The 24,307-nt window shown below is 21.7% G+C and overlaps 10 protein-coding genes across 10 annotated transcripts; 3 read left to right on the forward strand and 7 right to left on the reverse strand.

Annotated features, from left to right (window-relative positions):
* Positions 1 to 1,261: 1,261 nt before the first annotated feature.
* On the reverse strand, positions 1,262 to 2,893 carry SRAE_2000417300 (LD47396p; the record flags this gene model as incomplete). Its single annotated transcript, XM_024643011.1, has 1 exon — positions 1,262 to 2,893. One exon carries the CDS (start codon positions 2,891 to 2,893, stop codon positions 1,262 to 1,264), a length of 1,632 nt encoding a protein of 543 aa, XP_024508725.1.
* A 2,237-nt stretch (positions 2,894 to 5,130) lies between these two features.
* SRAE_2000417400 (Hypothetical protein) lies at positions 5,131 to 5,786 on the forward strand (the record flags this gene model as incomplete). Its single annotated transcript, XM_024643012.1, has 2 exons — positions 5,131 to 5,537; positions 5,588 to 5,786. 2 exons carry the CDS (start codon positions 5,131 to 5,133, stop codon positions 5,784 to 5,786), a joined length of 606 nt encoding a protein of 201 aa, XP_024508726.1.
* Positions 5,787 to 6,761: 975 nt separating this feature from the next.
* Positions 6,762 to 8,291, reverse strand: SRAE_2000417500 (Legumain; the record flags this gene model as incomplete). The annotated part of the gene is made up of 4 exons (XM_024643013.1): positions 6,762 to 7,058; positions 7,099 to 7,791; positions 7,829 to 7,946; positions 7,996 to 8,291. 4 exons carry the CDS (start codon positions 8,289 to 8,291, stop codon positions 6,762 to 6,764), a joined length of 1,404 nt encoding a protein of 467 aa, XP_024508727.1.
* Positions 8,292 to 8,773: 482 nt separating this feature from the next.
* On the reverse strand, positions 8,774 to 9,942 carry SRAE_2000417600 (Hypothetical protein; the record flags this gene model as incomplete). The annotated part of the gene is made up of 2 exons (XM_024643014.1): positions 8,774 to 9,675; positions 9,723 to 9,942. 2 exons carry the CDS (start codon positions 9,940 to 9,942, stop codon positions 8,774 to 8,776), a joined length of 1,122 nt encoding a protein of 373 aa, XP_024508728.1.
* Positions 9,943 to 10,876: 934 nt separating this feature from the next.
* Positions 10,877 to 14,586, reverse strand: SRAE_2000417700 (Ankyrin repeat and Ankyrin repeat-containing domain-containing protein; the record flags this gene model as incomplete). Its single annotated transcript, XM_024643015.1, has 6 exons — positions 10,877 to 10,899; positions 11,738 to 12,142; positions 12,198 to 12,438; positions 12,732 to 13,036; positions 13,088 to 13,401; positions 14,468 to 14,586. The coding sequence occupies 6 exons, from the start codon at positions 14,584 to 14,586 to the stop codon at positions 10,877 to 10,879; spliced, it is 1,407 nt and encodes a 468-aa protein (XP_024508729.1).
* A 1,099-nt stretch (positions 14,587 to 15,685) lies between these two features.
* Positions 15,686 to 17,290, reverse strand: SRAE_2000417800 (Trypsin Inhibitor-like, cysteine rich domain-containing protein; the record flags this gene model as incomplete). Its single annotated transcript, XM_024643016.1, has 1 exon — positions 15,686 to 17,290. The coding sequence occupies one exon, from the start codon at positions 17,288 to 17,290 to the stop codon at positions 15,686 to 15,688; it is 1,605 nt and encodes a 534-aa protein (XP_024508730.1).
* A 1,281-nt stretch (positions 17,291 to 18,571) lies between these two features.
* On the forward strand, positions 18,572 to 19,442 carry SRAE_2000417900 (7TM GPCR, serpentine chemoreceptor class i (Sri) family-containing protein; the record flags this gene model as incomplete). The annotated part of the gene is made up of 2 exons (XM_024643017.1): positions 18,572 to 19,320; positions 19,367 to 19,442. 2 exons carry the CDS (start codon positions 18,572 to 18,574, stop codon positions 19,440 to 19,442), a joined length of 825 nt encoding a protein of 274 aa, XP_024508731.1.
* A 77-nt stretch (positions 19,443 to 19,519) lies between these two features.
* Positions 19,520 to 20,153, reverse strand: SRAE_2000418000 (Hypothetical protein; the record flags this gene model as incomplete). Its single annotated transcript, XM_024643019.1, has 2 exons — positions 19,520 to 19,863; positions 20,054 to 20,153. The coding sequence occupies 2 exons, from the start codon at positions 20,151 to 20,153 to the stop codon at positions 19,520 to 19,522; spliced, it is 444 nt and encodes a 147-aa protein (XP_024508732.1).
* Positions 20,154 to 21,630: 1,477 nt separating this feature from the next.
* On the forward strand, positions 21,631 to 22,499 carry SRAE_2000418100 (Lipoma HMGIC fusion partner-like protein family-containing protein; the record flags this gene model as incomplete). The annotated part of the gene is made up of 2 exons (XM_024643020.1): positions 21,631 to 21,828; positions 21,885 to 22,499. The coding sequence occupies 2 exons, from the start codon at positions 21,631 to 21,633 to the stop codon at positions 22,497 to 22,499; spliced, it is 813 nt and encodes a 270-aa protein (XP_024508733.1).
* A 386-nt stretch (positions 22,500 to 22,885) lies between these two features.
* On the reverse strand, positions 22,886 to 23,266 carry SRAE_2000418200 (Profilin; the record flags this gene model as incomplete). Its single annotated transcript, XM_024643021.1, has 1 exon — positions 22,886 to 23,266. One exon carries the CDS (start codon positions 23,264 to 23,266, stop codon positions 22,886 to 22,888), a length of 381 nt encoding a protein of 126 aa, XP_024508734.1.
* Positions 23,267 to 24,307: the final 1,041 nt, after the last annotated feature.

Genomic DNA, 24,307 nt, shown 5'->3' on the forward strand with positions numbered 1-24,307 from the left:
GTCTTAATCTTGTTAAAAAAATTGGACTTGTTTTATTTAATTGCTCATTAAAATTCTATCAAAAATAGATATTATTTTATAGTAAAAATTTGACTTTTTGAAAAATTTATAAATTAGTTAAAAATTTTAAATCTATACATTGTCTTGATAACTCTTATGTATTTTTTTTTTGCAACAGAAACATTTCAATAATAATTTACTAAATTTTTTTATTTTTATTCCGTTTATTTTTCTGTCAAATTTACTGATTTTAATTTAATATTCTTAAGTATAAAAACAAAACACTACATTGAAACGAATTATTTATTGCCGTTTAATTATATTGATTATTTTTAGATTCATGAATATTAAATAATTAACATTATATATTTGTAAATTTAAAATATATATTACATTTTTTTATATAATAATTTTTCTCAATTAAGACATAATTAAAAAAAAATCTTTTAAAATGTTTTTTTTTAAATCTTATTTTGTGAATTATGAAAAATCATAAATATTTTTTACTTTTAAATTTATACTATTATTATTAACAAATATTTTTATTGGATTTAATAATATAATAAAAAAAATTAAATATGATTTTTCATAATTAAAATTTTACAGTACTACCATATAAAAAATATAAATAACTAATATTGTGATTCATTAAATATAAATATTTAATAATGGTTTTCATGTACTACCACAACTTTGCACTTAAAAATTGTCAACAATTTAGTTATCTTTCTGAAACAAGATTAAAATGAATGTTAAATATTTACAAATGATAATGCGTATTAAAATTAAAATATAAAATTTTAATTTGCTTATTGACTTTGTTTTTTTTTGTTCAAATAGAAATTCTTTTAAAAAGTCATCTAGATTTTCAAATTACATTAGTCAATAATCAAACAATATATTTATAAGGTTATTAGTACTATCATATCAATATAGAAAACTTATTTTCATAGTTTGACTTTAATCAGAAAAATTGTAAATAAAAACATTTATTCAAATTATTTCTAAAGTACGTAATAATAAAATTTAAATAACTATGGTTACTTACTAAAAAAAGTATATACCACAAGGTAGTATAGTTGTTTATGGTTAAAAACATTGTTCCACCAATAAAAACTTTAATAGATCATTGCAAATATTTATTAAATTCAACAAAATAGCACTTAAATAGTGCTATATACTTTAGCACAAGCCGATAATGTTAAAGAAAAAAATTAGTTTTTTTATTAATTTATATTAGAAAGCATATTTCTTATAGTAATTAATTAGCTCTTGGAACACCAGGAATTTCATTAGAATTCTTAGGAGCCTTTATTGTGTGATCAATAGAGAGAATTGTGCAAGCGGCTTCTGCAGCTGCAATGATAGCATTAGACTTAACAAGAGCTGGTTCCCAGATACAGCCTTCAAGGTTGTCTCTAACACATTCACTGTGAATGTCAATTCCAACCCATTTTTCTCCTTTTGAATGTTTAAAGCGAAGTTGATTCAAAATATCTGTTGAATCTAAACCAGCATTTGAGCATAATTGTTGAGGAATTATTTCAAATGATCGAGCAAAAGCTAACCAAAACGATTGTTGCTTGTTGGAGAATGTTTGAGCTTTCTCACGTAAGTGTCTTGAAATTTCCATATCAATAGCTCCACCACCAGCAACAATTGAATCATTCTTCAAGGCACGACGAACTATCATAATAGCATCATGAAGGGAACGCTCAGTCTCGGCAATAAATTGTTCAGCACCACCACGAAGAATAATAGTACATGAAGATGACTTTGGTCCACCAATGAAATAATTAAAACGTTCTGATCCAACTTGCTTTTCAAAGAACTCTTCACAAGTTCCAAGAACAGATGAATCAATTTGTGATACTGTAGTCAAGAGTGTACCACCACAAGCAGCAATAGTTCTTTCAATATCTTCTGTTGGTATTCTTCCAGCACAAAACATATCCCTATCAGCAAACCATTGAGTAGCAACATCACCAATAGGTAATTTTGATAAAACTACATCAACACCAGCCTCATGAAGTTTAATAAGTTTGTTGTAAAGGATTGTCCATTCTGCATCAACTACATTTTGATAGTCAACAACATTATCTACTCTAACTTCAGCATTATCTTTCTCACTCTTCAACTCAAGTTCAATATTCAGTACTGCAATTTTGGGATTTTTGTACTTTTTAGGTTGCATTTCAAATCCAGCATAAGAAAAGGCTTTTTTAAAAGCTACACCTTTAACAAGTTCAGAATCTTTCAAATTACCACCACTAACTTTTTTAACACCAATCTTACTTAACTCTAAATTTTCATCAAGTACTTTAACTGCATCAACAACCATTTCTGCAAAAAAATGTCTATCCTGTGAAATGAGTTTAGAGCTCAAAGTTGTAGCGGCACATTTAACGAGCATCTCTCTTAATTCTTTCTCTCCCTCAATTTTAATAGATAATGATTTGAGATAAGAAACGGCTTCCCTGGCTGCAGCACTGTAGGATTGGATAATAGAAAGAGGTGAGATTCCTTCTTCAATAAATGGCTTAGCTCTCTTCAAAAACTCAGCACACAACACCACAACAGAAGTGGTACCATCACCAACTTCAGCGTCTTGTGACATGGCAATATCACACATCAAAGATGCTGCTGGATAAACAATATCAAGTTTTTTCAAGATTGTAGCACCATCATTGGATATTGTATGAGATCCTTTTCTATCAACAATAAGTTTATCCATTCCTCTTGGTCCAAGAGTTGTTCTAATGGCATCAGCAATAACATTACAAGCTTGGATATTTGATATAATTTGTCCTTTTCCTTGTTTAGTTTCTGTTCCTTCCTTTAGGAGAATAATTGGTGGCATTAACCTTCCATTTTGGCGTCCAATTTGAAGCATTTTTGAATTAAGAAATAACTAAAACTACAACTAAAAGTTAAAAATTATCTAAAATGAAGGGGAAAACTAAGATATATTAAAACTAGTAGCGAGAAAGATAATAAAAGATGAAAAATATCAACAAAAATATAAAATTAATAAATGATTGCATTTTAAATGTATATCAAACAAGTGGGGTAAAGATCTTTCCAGAAGAACTTTACCTTCGTTCTAAGATGAGGTTAGTAAAAATGAAGTTGGTATAAAGTTTATTTGAGGATAATTTTAATTTCAATAAATTTGCCAAAAGGCAGATCGATTTCAATTAACTTATTTAATTAATAATATTATTTTTAATGTGTTAAGTTATCTTAAGATTTATAATAAAAAAAAATTGATAATTTTAATAAACTAAAAATTTTTTCTTTTTCAATATATTTGACGATGATTCAAATGCAAGTTGATAAATTAATGTTATTGAAAAAATGTTAGATATATAAAAATTGTCAAAAATACAAATTTTTGAATAAAAAATTTTTTTTATTTGTACTTGAAAGTTTAATAATTTTTTATTTTAATTATAAACTGGAAAATTATTTGATTTAATTGCAAAATATAATTTTTATTAAATTTTAATTTTTATTACCATTCATTGTAATTGGCATTTTATTAATTTTTGTTTAAAAAAAAATCTTTGAACATTTAAAAGATGCACTATAGTAATACTTGAAATGTAAAAGATATAGCTTAAGGAAAATTAAATTTGGACAATAAGATGAAATTAATTATAATATTCAGAAGCTTGTAGTTGTTTTGTAGCTGTTAAATCAAAGATTAAAGTGAAATTTGTCTATGTGGAATAATAAATTGTCGAAAATTTAATCCAAAAAAGTAGATATTCTTTATTCAGATAAAAGTATAACTTTCACTTTAAGTTATATGGTAAATACATATATATTTTTATCTAACAAATTGTGACACATTTAATATTATACTTTTATAAAAAAAAAACATTATTTTGGCTTCTAACTACATCTGCATGACGTCAATATGTATAACTTTTTTATCAAATATTATTCAGCAAAAATCTGCAAAATGAGTTGTGGACATTTTTAAGTTTTAATATATAAAAAATTTTGTGTAAATAATTAATTTAAAGATGATAAAGTTTTTAGTAAAATGAACTATATCTAATGAATTTTAAAATAAGAATTTTTAAAAATTATTTTTATACTTATTCATAACTAAAATTTATCTTTAAAAAAAATAAAAAAAATCTTTTTTTTATTTATTTTTCTTTTGTCCACAGATATTAAATGGTAATAAGTTATAAAAAAAAAAGCTTTTTTAATGAATTGCTTATTTTTTTACTTTATTTCCTATTTTTTTTTTATCCGTTCTCCACCCCTCTATCTTTTGATTACAAATACATTTATACTTTAAATAAAAACTGTCAATTATCAAGTGACTTTATGAAATAACAATATTTTTAATATGGTTTTAAATAAAAAAGAATAGTTTATTTATGTAACAGTTCTATTAAATGATGTCTTGGAATTTAATAATTTTTTTTTTAAAAAATGATGTAATATAAGATAATAAAATTAAATTTATTTTAACAAACTTAGTTTGATTTATATTTTATATTTTTTATTTAATTATAGAATTATTAGATTAAATAATAATTTTTTAAACCTTGAAAATCGTATGGTTATGCAATCATTTTCTTAAACTATAAAATGTTTTTATAAAATGAATCACAAGATTATCTTTTAAACACTTCTACCTTAAAAATTTTTTTTTATTCTGGTAAAATAAACTAAAAACTAAGTAGCTACAAACTTTTTTAAGAGCAATTATAATTTTAAAATTTTATCTTGACTTTTACATATTTTATATTTATGTTATTCGAATTTTTATTTCATATAGATATAATTTTTTATTAAATTCTTTTAATTATCTTTTATGAATAATTATTTTTATCGCTCTTAAAATTATAAATATAAATAGGATAAACTTTTATTTATTTTTATTTTGATATTATATTATAACTTATTATATATTTTTTTAAAAAAATACTATATTATGCCAAGCATAAATAATTTTTTTTTCTATGTATTTTTTTTATTTCTAAGTATTCTTTATATGAAATATATATTCATACATTCGTTTTTAATTAATTTTTATTTGTTTTAAAGATTTAAAAGTGAATGACAATTTTATATTATTATTGTTATTATTATATTGTGCCTATTATAATGCGTCTAATTGCTACTGCACTAGTTTTTGTTTTTCTAATAGTGAATCCTTTTGTGATTACTGTTGTAATAAGAGAAACAGAATGTTGTATCAAAGTTCTCCTAAGTGAAATGTATCAAATTAATGAAAAAGATAAGACATCTCAAATATATTTTGATATATTATCATGTTTATCTGTTGCAAGTTTCTCACTATCATCTGTTATTCATGTGTTCTTTTCACTTTTTGCTATATATGGATTTTTTTCTATAAGGCCAATTTTTGTAAAGCCATATTTATATGGTTCTTCCTTGTCACTATTAATACTTGTATTTGGTATTATTCAAAGTCTTGTCATGTGTTGGAAACTAACTCATTCCGAATATATGGATTCCGATACAATTGAAGCTTCCGCTAAATACTTAAAGTAAGATTTAAATATAATCTTTTTTTTTATTATATTTTACGTTTACTTAGTTATGTATATATTGGAGCTGGTGTACTTCTTATGTATTTTATATGGGTTTCTATTATAATTGCAGCATATTTTGATGTCAAAAGACTACGAATAAACTTTTTAGAATGGATTTATAAAGAAAGGTCAGCTGCATTCAATCCAACAGATCTTATATTTTTAGAAAATAAAAGAACAGTTTTAAATGCTATTAATATTTAAAAAATGTTTAAAGTAACAAATAGTTTATTTTCCAAATTATAATTATATTAAAAAAAATATTTTTATAGTAAATTTAATTGAATATGCACAAAAAATGTTTTATAAAATTAAAAAACATATTTTAATAAAACAAATTTTATTTATGAAAACATCAACTTTAATATTCAAATAATAAATAATTGGAAAGAAAATAATTATAGGTAAAAAAAAAACTTTCATAACAATTTTTATAGCTCTATTTAAAAAGTTTTACATTGTGATAAAAAAAATTATAATTTTTATAACTATTTCAACATTTTTATAAAAATAATATTTTTCTTCAAATACTATTAAAAATTAAAAAAAAAATTTTACAGTTATATTTTTATAAAAGTAACAAATTATTGTTATTTAATTTATTATTTATTTTAACATTTAGATTATAAATATATATTATGATAAGCAATCAAATAAATTTTTTAATTATTTTAAAAGTGGTCATTTAAATAAATATTTATACATTTATAATTATATTAATTAATTTTTTTTTTCAAACTACTAATTTTATTAATAAATAATCGTATATTTTTTTATTTAATTATTATAAGCAATTTCACTTATATTCTATTATTTTTAAACTAAATAATATGATTTCTACTCATTAAATATTTAACTATATAATATTTTTCTTTTAAAGTTTTATTTATTTATTTACAATTTTTATAATATTAAGTTTCTTGAAAATAAATTTTGCTTATAGCAATACATTTTTTTAAAATTTGGAGAATATTTACAATATTTCTTAATATTAATTATCGTGTGCTATTAAAATTTAAATAAAATTAATTCAAAAAATAATTACTGAAGTTTAAAATTGGTGTACATCTTCTAAATAAACTATAAAGAAAAAGTTAACTATTATATTTTATTTTACCAAAATATAAATGAGTAAATTATTATTTTTATTATCAAGTTTATAAAAAAAATTAAAAACGTTTAGATAATATTTGTAATTCGATTATTTTGACACATCTCAAAAATACCATTTTTAAGAGTTTCAACTCTAATTTCTAAATCACAGAGATTTGATAAGACATAAACATATTTCATTGCATGGGGATTTCTATTAAAGTTGAAGCAGTGTTTATGGAAAAAGTTTACTATTTCATCATGACAATTAACATTTCCAACACCGTTTCTTTGAAGTTTTTGTAAAACTTTGTATCTTGTTTCATGATCACTAACTAAATGTTTAACCATTTTTCTAACAAATTTTTTTAAATATTCTCGTTTCTAAAAAATATTTAAATAATAAAGGTTATTTTTTACTTACATGAATTGCTTTAAAATATCTTCTTTTTGCTTTTATCTCTTTATCAGTACCAATACTTTCATAGTATTCTTTTTCAAGCATTATTATATGTATGTCTCTTGCATTTTGTTTATTTGAATTAGAAATAAGTTCTCTCATTTTGATTCTTTGAGCATTTAAATTTTTAAGAGAATGAACAATTGATTCATGACCTTGAAATTCAGAAACAAATTCACTAGCAATTTTTAAATCTCCATAATGCATAACATGACTTTGATTAGTTAAATGTTTTACAATTTTATATTGTTTATTTAATGTTTCACTATTTAAATTTTCTATTTCACTATCTAAAATCCAACTGACACTAAATGTATCCCCTAAACATGGTAATTTCATATCATTATCACAAAAACATCCCCATGAACTTTCATGACTGTTAGCTGCTGTTATAGCATAAACATTAATATCTTTTGCCAATACCCCCTCAAACATGCTACCACTTTCACATGCTTCAAGATAGAATGTCAATTCTTTATATCTTTTATTTTTATGCATTTCTTGTAGAACATTATTTAATGTTTTAACTGTTAATATTGCTTCTGGAAATGATACCATACCAACTGAACCATGATCTGAGAAAAAGATAAATATTTTATCATTTTCTGTACTTTCAACAACACGTCCATTTCCTCCTTTAACTTTTTTTTTATTTCCCTTAAAATATTTAATAAAAAGTTAGAAATATATTTACCTCAAGGACAGCTAAAAAATTTTCTGGAGTAACATCACTACCATTATAATCGATTTTTACTCCTTCATAAACATTATAACCTCCTGGTGTATTGAATATTTTTCCTGGATATGGATTTCTATTTATATATAATATTAATAACAATAAATTAATAATTTAAAACATACAATTTATCATGAGCAATATCATCATACATCATTGTAATTATATTATTTTCATTAATACCATGTTTTTTTAAAACATGATATGCATGAGAAACATCAGCCTGATGACGATAATTATACCATCCATTAGATCCAGCTACCAAAACAGCCCATATTTGAGATGTAGAAGTTGTTTCAAAAAATTCATCCGATGAATTTTCAACATTATTATTAATAATAAATTCTAACCAATCTTCTTTTCCATTAATTTGATACCAAATTCCAATAAAAAATAAAATAGAAATAAATTGATTTAACATATTTTTACTATACAAATTATTTCAAATTAAGTTAATATTATTATATTTTTATAAAAACAGATGGAGAAAGGACGATAAAATGATTTATCTATAGGTCAGTTATATATTTATCAATATTGTTATTAAATATCTTCTTTCTTATCTTTCAACTATTCTTCTTAACAAAAATTGATCACATGGGCAATTTTAAAATTTTTTAGATAACATAAAAGAGTAAATAAAATGATTATTATTTAAAAATGAATCATTTAAATTATTTTAAAGTTAAAACAAAAGTTAAAGTATAAAAGTTAAAGTAAGATGATTTTAATTTTATTTTATGCCTAAACAAAATTACTTGCAAATATGAATTATTTATTTTGTCAAACATTATTCAATTATAAATTTTTTTTTCATATATGAAATATTTATATTTGTTTTTTTTTTTTCTTATTTTTTTTTAAATAGAAATTTATCAATCATACAATATATATATAAATTGTTTAAATTTTTTGCTGATGAAATGCGTACATTTTTTCATATAAACTTATTTGTGGACCGTAAGTTCTTTTAAATTTATTTGATTCTGGATATTTATCATAATCATCACAATAAACTAAGCGCATATATTGATAAAAATATGCCATTTTTTCACTACGCCATAATGGACATTTATGATATTCAACTTGATATCGAGAACGATCTGGACGACAATGTTGTTTTTGTTGTTCATTTATACGATTAATAAGTCGTGATAATTTTCTTTTTTGTTTTTCAAGACTATTTACAACTATACGTGGAAGAAGATGTCTATTTCCTAAACATAATTCTACATCTTCTGGTTCCTCTGCCTCTTTTGATTCAACATTTTTTTGATAATTTGTTGATACTTCTCCAAATGAATTATGTATTACTTCTTCATTTCCTAAAGCTGCTTTTGTTGGTTTAAGTGTTGGTGGTGGATCTGTTGGTAAAAGATCATTTAAAATATTAGATTCATCTGATGTTGGTGGATTTTTAGTTATTAATTGTATCATTGATGCATTCTCTTCAGCAACAGCATCTAATGTTATTTTACCAAAAGTATCTTCTGTTGATGGTAAAGAAGTTGTTGTAGTTGATGTTTCAATAAACATTATATTTGTCTCATTAATTGTTGATGGTAATGTAGTTGTAGATGTTGTTGTTGTTGTAGTAGTAGAAGTAGTAGATGTAATAATATTTGTTGATGTAGTACTTGGTAAAATTGTTGGAACAAGAGTTTCTGAAGGTATAATATTAACACCAATTATTACAGCAGAATTATTGGTATTATTTTCTACAATATTTGATCCTTGAGTATCAATATTAGATGGATTAACTAAATTATATGTTACAGAATTTAAATTGTTTGATTTTATATCATCTTTACCAACAAAAAAAATATATAAGATAAAAAAAATGTAAACAAACCATTGATAATTTTTTTGGATGAATTATCCACAAATACAGTTGGAAGATTAACAAAATTTCCCATTTCAATAGATACAACAACTGCTGAAGGATCAACAGTTGCTTCAGTTACAGTATCCACATGATCTCTTTTTAAAACATTTCCATTGATAAATATTATTAAAAGACAAATTTGAAATATAGTTAATTGAAATAACAAATTATTAAAAAAAAACCTCATAATAATTATGATAATAATATTCCTAAAAACTAAAACTTTTAAATTTTAAAAAAAAAAAAATATTATATCAAGTAAAAATATTATTATATGTTATTTTTTATACTATTAAAATTAATAAAATTTTTAAAAATGAAAAGTATAAAATTTAATTGTTAAATATTCATTATTTGAAAAAAAATATAAAAGAGTAGACAAAAGAATTAATCAAATTTGGATGATTAAAAAATGTCTAAAACAAATCCTCCCTTCCGGATATCTTTTTACCTATTTCCTCTTTCTTCTCTAAAAATTATTATATGATATTTACTACAAAGTATCACCTACAACTTTTTCTGTCTCTTTTCATATTCTTTTATACAATATAACATTATCTTTCTTATCACCTCATTTCATATTAACAAATCCTGAGAAGGGCAAACATACATAACTCGAGGTACATATATTAAGAGTGTTGATGTTAGGTACATCTAAGTAGTAAAGAAAATTATTATCTAAATCTTCATAAAACTATTAAATATATTTAATATCTTATTATTCTTACAACCACCTTTTTCATTATACAGTTTTACACATCATTTCTTGAACATAAATTATATTCATATTAACAGCTGTTCTTAGATATATTATCCTTTAATCATAAAATATTATCATATTTCACTTTAAAATTTTTATGCTTCAAATTCTATACAATGATGGATAAAAGACTCCTCATTATTCATATATTTATATTACTTTAGTACATTTAAAAAGAAATTATTCTTATTGAACAGAATATAATTTTTGTTAAGATATCATAATACATTATCTTGTCATAAAAGTAAAAATATAATAGTTAAAATTTTTATAATATTATCATTTTAAATAATCTTTTTAAATTATATATAAATTTTTCAAAATAATTATAAAATAAAAAGATTTATGAAAAATAAAAATTTTAAAATACCATAGACAAAATAACTTAATAAAATAATTATTTTATATAAAATAATCAAAATATATAACAAAATTTATAAAAAAAAAACAAACTATAATATTAACTATCTTAAATATTATTAGTACCATAATAGTAAAATAATAATTAATATTATTATAAATTAATTATTTATTCTTAGAAATATTTTATTCTAAGAAATATTTTTTTACAATTAAAAACTGTTTTTAAAAATTAAAAAAAAAATATTTACAAAAATGTAAGTTAACTTTTTACGTACAAAATATATACATATATTTCTAAATAAATTTTAAACATCTTACAACAATTATATTAATTATGAATATTTCTATTCTAGAAAAATAATTAAAATTACTTAAATATTATTAAGTTAAATATTAGAAATAGAATAAACAATATTTTTTTTTTCATCTAAAAAAATAAAAAAAATTATGTCACCTTTTTGTTTATCAAATTTTAAGAATAACTTTTTTAATATTATTTTTTTTTCAGCTTTAATATTACATATTTTTATTAAAAATCAAAGTTTGTAGTTCATTTTATTGTAAATATATATTTGAAACATTAAATAATTTTTGACACATTTTTTTAAAATCATTTTTCTCTCTCTCCTTTATTACCATTTGTCTGATTGTGATTTATTTTAGTGTTTATCTCAATACCTATTAATAAGATTTATCAATAATATGGTGATTAAAAATATAAAAAAAATGTAGCTAACTGTTAAAGAGGTATTATTAATTACTTTTTATTTTAATTTTAAAAATAATCTAAATATATCATCAGTCATATGGGTTGAAGAAAAGGATATTTACTTCAAAAGATATCCAAAAACACATAAACCTCCAATAGCTACAGCAGCAGCTGTTGTAACAACAATAAGAAATTGTTGAAGTTCTATGTCTTCTTTTTCCTTTTTTTCTAAAGAAATTTTTGGTGACACGTGATCTTCAACATGTTCTGCCTTAAACTGATGATGAGGTATTGAGGCAACGTGCCTTAAACCATGATCTAAATCATTTGAACCACTAATTGTATTTGTATTTCTTTGTTTTATTGAAACTTTCTTTATAGTTGAAGTATTATGATTGTTATCTTCAAATACTGCATCACTTGTTACTATATCAAAAGTTGGAGAATCAGTTGATGGTGGTTCTTGTATAAAACCATTATCTATTGTTACATAACTCATTTTCTTTTCTTCTATTTCACCAATATCTTGTAATGAAATATCTGATACAAATTCTTCTATAATAATAAAAAAAATATATTATAATAAGATTTGTTTAAAAAATAATATTACCTTCATGATTAAGTTGTGTATCATCTTTTAATCTATCAATTCCAAAAGATTCTTCATCATTTCTTATATTATCTTCTGTTTCACTCATTTTTTTTATATTATCTTCTTTATTTATTTCTTCTGTATAAGAATATTTACCCTTATTCTTTATTTTAATATCTTTCCTATTAGTATATAGTTTGAAATTATTCTTTAAAGTAGAATCTTCGTTTGATAAGTTATTAATTTTATCTAAATCACTCTAAAATAAATTTTAAAAAAATATTACTAAAGTATAAATTAAAAAAAAAAAAATTTTTTAAACCTATATTTATATATTGCACGTAATTATCAAAATATAAATATGTATTTTTTTTTATATTGTTCAATGAAAAACGGCAAAAAAAAAACAATAAGATAGTTGTATTAAAGCTAATAAATTACCACATCCTACTTGATTTTTATCAATATATTTGCCGCAAACTCGTAACTACGTAATATTATAAGATATTACATCTAAATATTTTAAGACAAGAAGAAAAATTAATTTTATACCTTCGGGTTTGTGTCAAAAACAACTTCAACTTTTTGACAATCATTAAAATCTTTTATCTGATCGTCACTTTCAATAATAATGTTGTCCGGTAATGTAATAACATCTAAAACACTTCCTAATTTCATTGCTTTTTCAATTGTTAATTTAAGAGATTTTACTGTTGCACCACCAGGAAGTGTTACTCTTTTAAATGCTTCTTTTCCATTTAAACAACATGTTCTAACAAGTATGAATCTTGTACGAACATCTGATCCTCTTCTACCATATGAAAATGTCTTCTCTACATTTGATATTGATGGTGATTCTAAAAAAATTTATTATAAAATATTTTATTTATAATATTTTTAAAACAAACCTGAAACATTTGGTAAAGAATTAATACTTTCATTTATTATTTCATTTTTACTATTATTTATATGTGGAAATGGTGGATATTTTATATAATTAGGAGTAAAATTACATTCTGGCTCTTTAACAACCATTTCTTCTTTATTTTTTTCTATCTCTTCAATAAATAATAATGCTTTTAATTCTTCACTTGCGTTTTTAGGTAACACTTCATATGCACTTTTTCCTTGTTTAGTTTTTATTTTTGGATCAAAACCATAAGATATTAAATCACAACAAATATTATAAAAATTTCTTCTAGCAGCCCAATGTAAAGCGTTCCTATAAAATATTATATGTAAAATAAAATAAAAAAAAAATTTTTTTTTAAATATTTAAATATTATAGAAATGTCTCATTTATTATAATTTGAAAAGTTTAAAATCAAATATAATTAAAAAGAAAAAGATTTACATTCAAAGTTTTGAGAAATATCTTGAAAAAAAAAGTAATAATTACAAGAGTAATGTAGTCTTCTTTTATATGTGTATACTTTTTTAAAAGTGCTCTATTAAGTTAAACTTATTAAATTATTATACTTTAAAAAATATTATCTATTCTTTTAAAAAAGAAAGTTATAAATAAAAATCTATTGTAATTGATAAATATTCTTTTTACAAATAATAAAATTTCATATAAAGATTAATTGTTAAAAATGTTTGTTTTAAAAAATTTATAGCATATATAAATTATATTTTGTAATACTTAATAATGATAATAATAAAAAAAAAAGAAAAAAAATAATAAAAAATGTTTTAAAACAAAATTATTTGTAAATTCAAAAATTTTATAAATATTTACTAGTTTAACGCAATTAAATCATCTATATTTTATTATTCTATATAAATATATACCTCTAATTAGATATAAATATACTTTCAACATATAACTAAATGCCAATAAAACTTTCTACACACATCTTATGTTTTCCTTTTATCTTATTGTTTAATAGAAATATAACATATATACTTAATTATTCCGATCTTGTAAATACCTGTTCCATTATAATTATTTATCCTTTAACTGATTAGCATAATATATTTCATAGAAACCAAAAATTGTTCAATTAACGTGACTATTGATAAATGTACTTGTGGTTTATGTTTTTTTTATTATATGTTGCAATTATCAATTAAAAATAAAAAATATCATTAATTTGAATACTTTTTATTTATTAAAGTATATATTATATAAAGTAAATAAATAAATTTAGGTTAAATTTTTATTTTAATATATTTAAAATTATATCAATGAAACTGTAAATTTTTTAATAAAAAAAAATAAATTGATATTTATAGTATAATTATGGTGTTGACAAAACTTTTTAAATTTACAAAGAAAAACTTACCATCCATTTATTTTATGTTTATAATTTACATCAATCATTCCAGATTTAAGTAATTCTTTAATTTTTACTGTATCTCCAATAGAAACAGCTTCCAAAAAAATCATTTGAAGAGAATCCATCTTTTTTTTTTTCTTAAAAAAATAATTAATTTAATAAATTAAATACATTTGTACTTAAATTTATAATTCTTTTAAATAAAGGCACGGCCTTTTAGATAATAAATTCTATCATTTCATTTGTCATTTTTGTATAGCAATATACATGCTTACCCCCCTATAATGACAATCTAAATCAAATTTTCTGATTTTTTAAAATACTATATGTATAATTTTTTAATATCAATATTAATTTTAAATGTTTCAAAATTTTATTCAAATACCATATAATATTGATAAGCTTTTTTTATTACTTTTATGGTTAATACTGAAAGTAAAACTTTTAAACTAAAATATTATCAATTTTTTTAAATAATAAAAATTATATTTACATTTTATTAATTAAAAACTTTTAATTACTTTACATATTAAGAATAAAATAAATAATAATTGTTTAAACTTTTTATTAAATTTTTAAGTTTAATAAGACATCACAATGGTAAATATAATTCGTCAATCATTAAATATCAATTTAAGTAATTATTAGAATGTTATCATTTAAAATAATTATATGCTATGATGAGTAATGGATAAAGATTGGTGTTTAATTTGGTTTATCTATTTTAATAACAAGTAAATAGATTTAAATTATTTTAAATTTTAAGAATAATCTTCTTCTTGTTTTATTTTAACCAGTACTTTAATGTTTAAATTTTGCAAGGGATAATTTATTATGTTTTTAAAAGTCTACTGAAAACTTAATATTCTATTTTTGATTGATAAAAAAAGTAATTTACATAATTTTTGAAACTTGTGTTTTTTTGTTGACAAAAAACAGACTATCGAGTAACAATAGTTGTCTTACAACTTAGAAATAAATATTGATAGACACATATCAATTATTTGTAACTTATTCAGAATTCAAATCTTATGCTGAAAAATAAAAATATACTAAAGTGGTATATTTTGTACAAACACAATAACTAACAACTAAATTACCATAAATTAAAATTATTTTTATAAGTACCGTATTAAGTAAAATATAGATAAAACATTCTGATAAATAGTTATATAATATATGAAAAAAAACCATCTTAATTAGTCTTGACGGTTTTGTGGTTTGTTATGGTCTACTGCCTCTTGGACATTGACGGCTTTCAACACATCTTCCGTTTCTTGAATTTCTATAAAAACCTTGCTTGCATTGGCATTTTGGTGGTCCACACGCCAAAGCACAGACAGGATTTCTATTATCACAGCTAGGTTCACATAAAGATGAACATTCAAAGTAAATTTCATTTTGTTGACATCTTGGTGTACTTGGGGGGCTTCTAGAACATTGGGATGGGTTGATACAATCTCCTGTATTAGTGTTTCTTACAAATCCTCTAGCACATTCACATTTTGGTGGACCACAGCTTTTTACACATGTTGGATTTTGATTTTTACAGGTTGGTTCACAAAGTGAGGAACATTGATTGAAAACTTCATTTCTTCCTCCGCACACTGGTACATTTGGAGGAACTCTGGGGCATTGTGATAAATAGATACATTCTCCTGTTCTAGTATTTCTTACAAATCCTGGAGCACATTCACATCCTGGTGGATTACATTTTTTAACACATGTTGGATTTGGGTTTTCACAAGTTGGTTCACAAGCCGTAAAACATTCAACGTAAACTTCGTTTCTCTTACATACTGGTTTGCTTGGTGGGTTTCTGGGACATTGGGATGGTCTGATGCAATCACCTGTTTTAGTGTTTCTTACAAATCCTGTGACACATTCACATTTTGGTGGATCACATTTTCTTACACATGTTGGATTTTGATTTTCACAGGTTGGTTCACAAGGTGAGGCACATTCATTGTAAACTTCATTTGCCTTACATACTGGTTTGCTTGGTGGCTTTGCGGGACATTGGGGTGGTCTGATACATTGTCCTGTTACAGTGTTTCTTACATATCCTGTAATACATTCACATTTTGGTGGACCACAGCTTTTTACACATGTTGGGTTTTGATTTTCACAGGTTGGTTCACAAAGTGAGGAACATTGATTGAAAACTTCATTAATTTGACAGTTTTGTGATGGGTCATTACCAAAACATTCAGATATTTTTACGCATTCAGCTGATACTGGTGTTCTAACATATCCCGGAGCACATACACATCCTGGTATTCCACAAACAGGAGGACAACTTACATTAAGATTATCGCATGTTGCTTCACATCTTGGTGGACAATCAACAACAATTTCATTTGCTCCACAACTTAATTCATTTTTAAGATCTGGACAATTTAATGGAGTGACACATTTTCCGTTAAGTGGATTTCTTTTGTATCCAGAAATACACTCACATTTTGGTGGTCCACAAACAGCTGGACAAACTTGATTCTCAACTCCACAAGTTGGTTCACAAGCTGAAGAACATGTTGTGTATATTTCATTCTCTCCACATGTTGTTGGTCTTTGAGTTGTTGGACAGTTGGAAGGTCTAACACATTTTCCAGTTACTTGATTTCTTCTGAAACCCTTTGAACATACACATTTTGGTGACTCACAAATTAAAGGACAAGGTTTGTCTACAGGATCACCACAATTAAGTTCACATCTTCCTCCACACTCATTTATTTCTTCATTAGCACCACATTTTTGTGGATTTTTTTGTGAAGTTACAACGGATAAGGTAATAGTTAAAATAAGAAGTAAACTAATAAATAGTCTCATTCTTCCTGAAAATAATGTTATCAAATTTTAATAATAAAGTGTTCTTAATTGAAGTAACCTTCAAACGATAGATTTAAAAAGTCAACAAAAAATAGTACGGTTAAATATATCAATAAATGTTTACATAACAATGTTTAAAGTTACTTAAAATCAAGGTTGGGTTTTTTTTTTTTAAAAAAGCTAATTTTATTTTTAATGACAAATAATTATACTTTTTATAATATTATCAAATTGTTAGACAGGTTGTTAAAAGATTTAAACATTGACATAAAATTTTAAGTAATCGTGAATTAAATTGACTAAATATTTTAATCCAAAATAGTTACCAAATCTAATAAAGAAATCATTGATGACTTTTCATGTAATCAAATAAAATAGAAATATTAAATAAGTAAGAAATATTTAACTTAAAAGAAAAATAATAAACTATGACTAATAGATTGCACTTTTTTTTTAACCTTACGATTTATATAGATAAATTTTGAATGTTTTTTAAATGATAAAGTTTATACGATTGAAAGATATACATCAAAATAAATTGTTTGGTTTTTTTTTTTCTTCATTTCACGAATAAGAAGGAGGGGAAAAATTAGTTTGATGTTATGTTTCATTCATCTTATCATTATTGTTTTGTAAATTATAATAGATTCTTTTTTTACATAAAATGTTTTGTTGTCAGCAAAAAGAAAATGTTAAAATAAGTTGTTTTACAATTAATTGAGATGAAAATTAAGAATTTCTAGAATAATAATAACAAAATGTGAAACTAAAAGAATATAAATATATATAATTGTAATTATAGTTGTTATTGATAATGCGTATAAATGTATGCCATTTTGAATGTTATGAAATTTATATATATATATATATACTTAACATACTTGTGTATGGTAATTTTTTTTTCAAATGTGGTAATATATAAAATGTTATAACTAAACTATTAAAATAAGCATAAAGTAATATTTTGTGTATATATATGTTTAATTGTTTTTGGAATAAGAAATCTTACTTTTAAATTTATTATTATAATATAAATATAATTTTCTAATGTAGATAATGGAAACTATATTAACTAACTATCAATTAGAATTAAAAATGGAGATGGAACGATATTCTTATACAAGTATTATATTATGTTCCACTAATAGTATACTAGGAATAATAAGTTTTTTAATTCTTCTTACTCGACCATTAAATGTTAACACTAATGTTAGCCACTTTTTAATTATAAATGCCATTCTTTTAACATTTCTAAGTATTTTTTACGGATATGCATTAAGAATGTACTTATTAATACCAATTTTTGGTGGAGCTTATATGGGATTTTTTAAAAATTTAGAACCTGAATTATTAAATTTTTCAACTGTTATCTCATTTATAATTGTTCTTTTTAATATAATTTTAATTGAAGTTGAGGGAAGAAATCATTATTTAAGAATTTGCCATAAATCAGATGTACATACAAGAGAAAAAGTTTTAAAATTATGTGCTTATATTAAACTTTATTTTGTTTTAACATTTATAGCTATTTATCTGGATAATGCAAAGAATGTTGATGATGAATCATTAGCATATTACAAAAAGCAAAACCCAAATATGACAGTTTTTTTGGAGGAAAGTGATGCAAAATATATATTTTATTATACAGCTCAAGATTTACTTCTTCAATCATTTTTATTTTTTGTTATTTTAACATTACTATCAACTATTTTTGTAACATTATTTTATTTTATCAAAATAATTCAAACATTTATCAAAACATCTTTACATGATTCAAGAAGTGATAAATATAAAAATAGATCTTTATCTTTTAAACTTTTTACATTACGTGCTTTTTTATCATTTACATTTCATGCACTACCAATTCTATATTTTTCTTTTGTTCTTTTTCTTTCAATAAAAGGAGGTGATGGAGAATTAAAAATTCATAGAACAATTCAAATAGCTACTATTGTGATGCATTTTTATCCAGGACTTCTATTTACTTATATTATTATAATTCATTTATTTAAGAATAAAATCGATATTAGGTATATATTAATAAAAAATATTTCTTATATTAATAATTTTTTTAAGACATACACAACAACAAACAAATATGATTCAAAATAATATTGAAGAAGGTAACAATTCAGTTTATATTGAAAGTTAATACAAAGTTTTAATATGCTATATTATTAATTTTTTTTTGTTGATATTATTATGAAATATGTAATAGATTAAATTAAATTACATGACATTATATACAGAAGATAAAAATTTATCATCATTTAATTTGATTCTTCTATAAACTTTTAATACTGGTGGTATGCTAACAATAAATGGACCCAATGTAACCAAAGGATATATAAATGTAGGAGCTAATATTTGTCTTGAAAAATATACATTTATATTAGCATAAAATGAACCAATAATACCTTGTTCTGTAACTTTAAAACCTTTTTCAAATATAAATAAAAGGTAAGATATACTATAGAAAGTTGTTGTTATTGAACATATATAAACAAAAATTCGAAGATAATATAAAAAGTGTGCATTTGATTTTCTTGCAAGATACAAACAATAAATACATCCTATATGAAAAATAAATGCTAAAAATTTAAATATTGATATTGTAATATAATTTGTAATCTTATTTTTATCTAGAAAATCAAGCAAATAATTCAATTTTGGTTTTTTTATTAGTTTTCGTTCATAAAATTGATATATTATTACTTGAACTTAAATAAAATAAATAAATTAATAAAATCAAATAAAACTAACTGAAACCAAAATATCCAAGAAATGTAAAAATTAAACTTATTGTTATAGCTATAATAGCTGTATCAATTATTTTGTGACGATGATATCTTATTATACCCATATAAAATAAGAAAAAAAAAATATTATACACTTTTAATTAAAATAAATATATTATATATATGTAAATTAAAATAATAAACAAATTTTAATTAAAAATTACTTTATAAATAGAAGCAAAGTATAATTGAAAAATGATAAAAAGTTGTATCTTGTTTTTAATTGTATAAGAATACGATAAAAAGTACACTTTGATTGATAAACAAATAAAAACTTATTTATTTGATAAATCCATTGATTGTTACTTTACATATTTCATAAATATCACATATATGTATATTTAAATTTTCTTTTATTATATATAATATATTAAAGTTATTGTACTATTATAAAATGTATTTTAATTGTTAATAGATACTTGAAAATAACAAAATAAGTTTCATAAAAATGTTTTATCGATAAAATGATAAAGAATAAATTTATTAAAATAGTCATCCTATTATGTGAATTTTATCAAAATACCATTTTAATAAAATTAAATTATTATTTTTAAGTGAGCTAATGAAGATTAATCCACTTTTAATAATTATTTCTATTTATTTTCAAAACATTTTCCTTTCATCATATTATAAATGTAGAACTCTTCTTTTTATAACCATCTGCCATGACCTCTACTCTTTTTTCTTCCTTTTCACTGATTATTGTAAGGTCTTTTTCTACCACAAAACAATCTTACTTCCTATAAAACTACAACTATTTGGCGCTATATATTATTATGTAAAGAATGCATAAACTTATATTCTTAAAGATGTTTAATTTTATTTCATTATTGACATCTTTCATTCTTCAATAAAATTATTTTTACTAAAAATAGAAGAATAATTTTTCATGAAAAAAAAGTACATTTATAAATATTTTTTTATTTCTACTATATTATAATAAATTATTAATTTTTATTCTGATAACATATTATAAAAAAAAATAATATATTAATTTTAAAATTTATTAAATTTTTTAGTGTAAATATAATATTACTAGAGAAAAAAAAAACAATATTTCATATTTATACTATTATTTATAATAAATAATAAATATATTAAATATCATTTTTCATCAAAAGAAAAATTATAACAATTTTTCTTAAAAAGTATTAAACTAGGTTTGTTATAATGTTAACACATAAGTATTATATTTTTAAAATCATCCATTTTGTTAACAATCTTTTTTATACAAACTTTGTATCATATTTCTACCAATATTTTATAACTTATCTTTTAACACTTCAATCATTAGTAATATCAAAAATATATTATTTAATAAATACTTACTTATTTTCTCTATTGGTTTTATTAAATAACATTATTAAAAGATAATCTAATTTTAATTTTGGAAACCTTTTATACTTACCTATGATTTCAAATAATTAATGATTATTATCTTTTAATAATATTTTACTTATTCTCATTCATATATACAACTAATATATATATTTATATTTTTTTATATTATAAATTTAGTATATTTATTTTTATTATCATCAAATGATAAGATTAAATAAAGTATCAATTATATCTAAAATTGGATATGCCTGGACAATATTATCTACTATTACAACTATTCTATTATTTTTATCATTTTATTCACCTTTTTGGTTATATGGTACAATAACAATAGATGGTATCTCTGAAGAAACATCTTTTGCCACATTTAGAAGATGTAATTATCCTGAATTTAATTCGGTAAAACTTAATTTTTTTTTTAATCAAACATTTTTTAATTAATATTTTTTTTTTAGATTGATGAAAAATATTATATACGAAGAGAGTGTGGTAGATATATTTCTATAGAAGCAATTCCATCAAAGTATTGGCAAATATCAACAATATTTATTTCTTTAAGCATTTTTATTTCATTTTGTATTATTTGTTTTTTGATACCTTTTATTTTTGTTCCTAATATTTTAACACGAAATGGATCTTTAATATGTGGACTTTTCCAAGTTTTTTGTGGAATATTAACATTTACTAGTTGTATAGTTTATCCATTAGGTTGGGATACTAATGAAGTTACAGAATCATGTGGTAAAAAATCAAAATCATTTGACTTAGGTACATGTAAATTAGGTTGGGCTTTTTTTACAACAATCTTTTCATCAGTACTTCTTTTAATTTGTGGATTATTATCAATAAAAAGTGTTAAAGTAAAAGAAATTGAATATCAAGGTTCTAATGAACCATTAACCAATAACACATATTTTACTGGTTCTAGTATTTCTTGTTCTACAAAATCATCTACAACAAGAAGAATTGAGGCAGCTCAACATGGTATTACTTCTAGGGATGAAATTAATAAATCATTTAGAATGAAAATGATAGGACAACCAACTAAACCAAGTTATATTGATGTGTAGAAAAAAGTATATTTTAATGTTATTATAATAATTTAAAAAAAAAAAAACAACAACAACAACATTTTTTTGAATACGGGTATAGTTATTTAAAATAAAATAAATATAAATAGTTTTATTTAAAAATTTGAAGTTAGGATACTTTTTGTTTTATTTAAATAACGGAATGAAGAAAAATTTTTATATATGAAAATTGAATTAAATAATATTTTTAAATGTAAAATTTCTTTTTTTCTTTTAATTGATTTTTAAAATATTTTATTTTTATGTTTTATGGAAATAAAAATTTCCCATTTCATTTAAAAAGGATCATTTAAAAAATTCGGAAATACAAAGAGATGTATGTATGATCAATATATTTTTTTTTTCCATAATTAATAAAAAAAAAATTAATATCCCGTACTCTTTAAATAATCAGCCAATCCCCCAACTGTTGTTGAACATTTCTCTGGTTGAAGACCATTACAATAAAGTCCAAGAACGACAGCTTGTTTAGTTTTATAGGCAAAAAATCCATCAGCTCCCTGTTTTCCAATAACTCTTTCGTCATCAGCACGTAACACAAGATATTTTTTACCTTCAAATTTTAATCCAGAGGCTCTAACACCATCTTGATTAGCAAAAGCTTTAGCACAGGCAGCAGCTTCACTACCATCAAGTGAAAAACCTTCTGAAATTCCCCAAACTGAACCATCAGAACCTAAAATTGCTGCTTTAGAAACAAATCCTGTTCCAACAAGATTCGTATCAACCATATCTTTCCAAGACATTTTTTTTTCCTATAAATTATAAAAATATATAAGTGATAGGTAAAAATTATATAAAAGTTATGATATATAATAATTTTTTTGTATAATTTAAAGTCACGTTTATTATATTTACACAATATAAATAAATTAAAGATTTTTCAAGTAAAATTTTTACATTTTTAGTCTTTCAATAAGTATTTTGAAGAAGTTTATATGTCATTTTAATATAAGTATAAAAATAAAGAATAGAAAATGATTTTTTTATTATATACTTTCTTAAATAATAATTGTCATTATAGTTAATGTTAAAATCACTCAATAACTATTTTTAATTGTTTAATATACAAATTGTATTAATAAATATTATAAAATAGAGTAAAAATATAATATATATTTTCTCCTATATTATTTTTTTTTTTAGATAAATGACAATATAATAAAATTTTAAATATTCTCAAAATAAAAATATATATTGATAATAGAAAAGGAGAGTGGTGAATCATATTTTGTTGAAAAAAAAAATAAATAATGTTATTTTTAATAACATAGATATTTGTACTTTATATATATATATATATTTTCATAAGAGATGTCCTTTAATGAGGCAAAAATATATCTTTTAGAGAATACTCAATATCTATTTAAAAGATACATTATTATAAGAAAGAGGAACAGATGTTGGATAATAAAATAGAACATAATTGGGTAGGCAAATGATTTTATGGTAATCTTAAGATTTTTAGCATATAATGATAAAATCTATATAATATATTTATAATTAAAACTTTTTAACTAATTAAATCTATATTATAATAATATAAAAAAAAAATCATTTTATTAAAAAAAGTTTCATATTATATATTAAATCATTACAATATATATATATATAATATATTTAAAGAAAGAGAAAAGAATAATAAAAATAAATTAGTGTAAAGAAATTATAGGTGGGAAATGGAATATAGAAAAGTTAAATAATAACTAAATAATGTCTATCTCCTAATCACATTTTCTTTTAATACTATTGGATCAACAAGAATGTGTCTTGGGTATTTCTTTATA

Source organism: Strongyloides ratti, assembly GCF_001040885.1.
Source record: "Strongyloides ratti genome assembly S_ratti_ED321, chromosome : 2".
NCBI classification, from domain to species: Eukaryota; Metazoa; Nematoda; class Chromadorea; order Rhabditida; family Strongyloididae; genus Strongyloides; species Strongyloides ratti.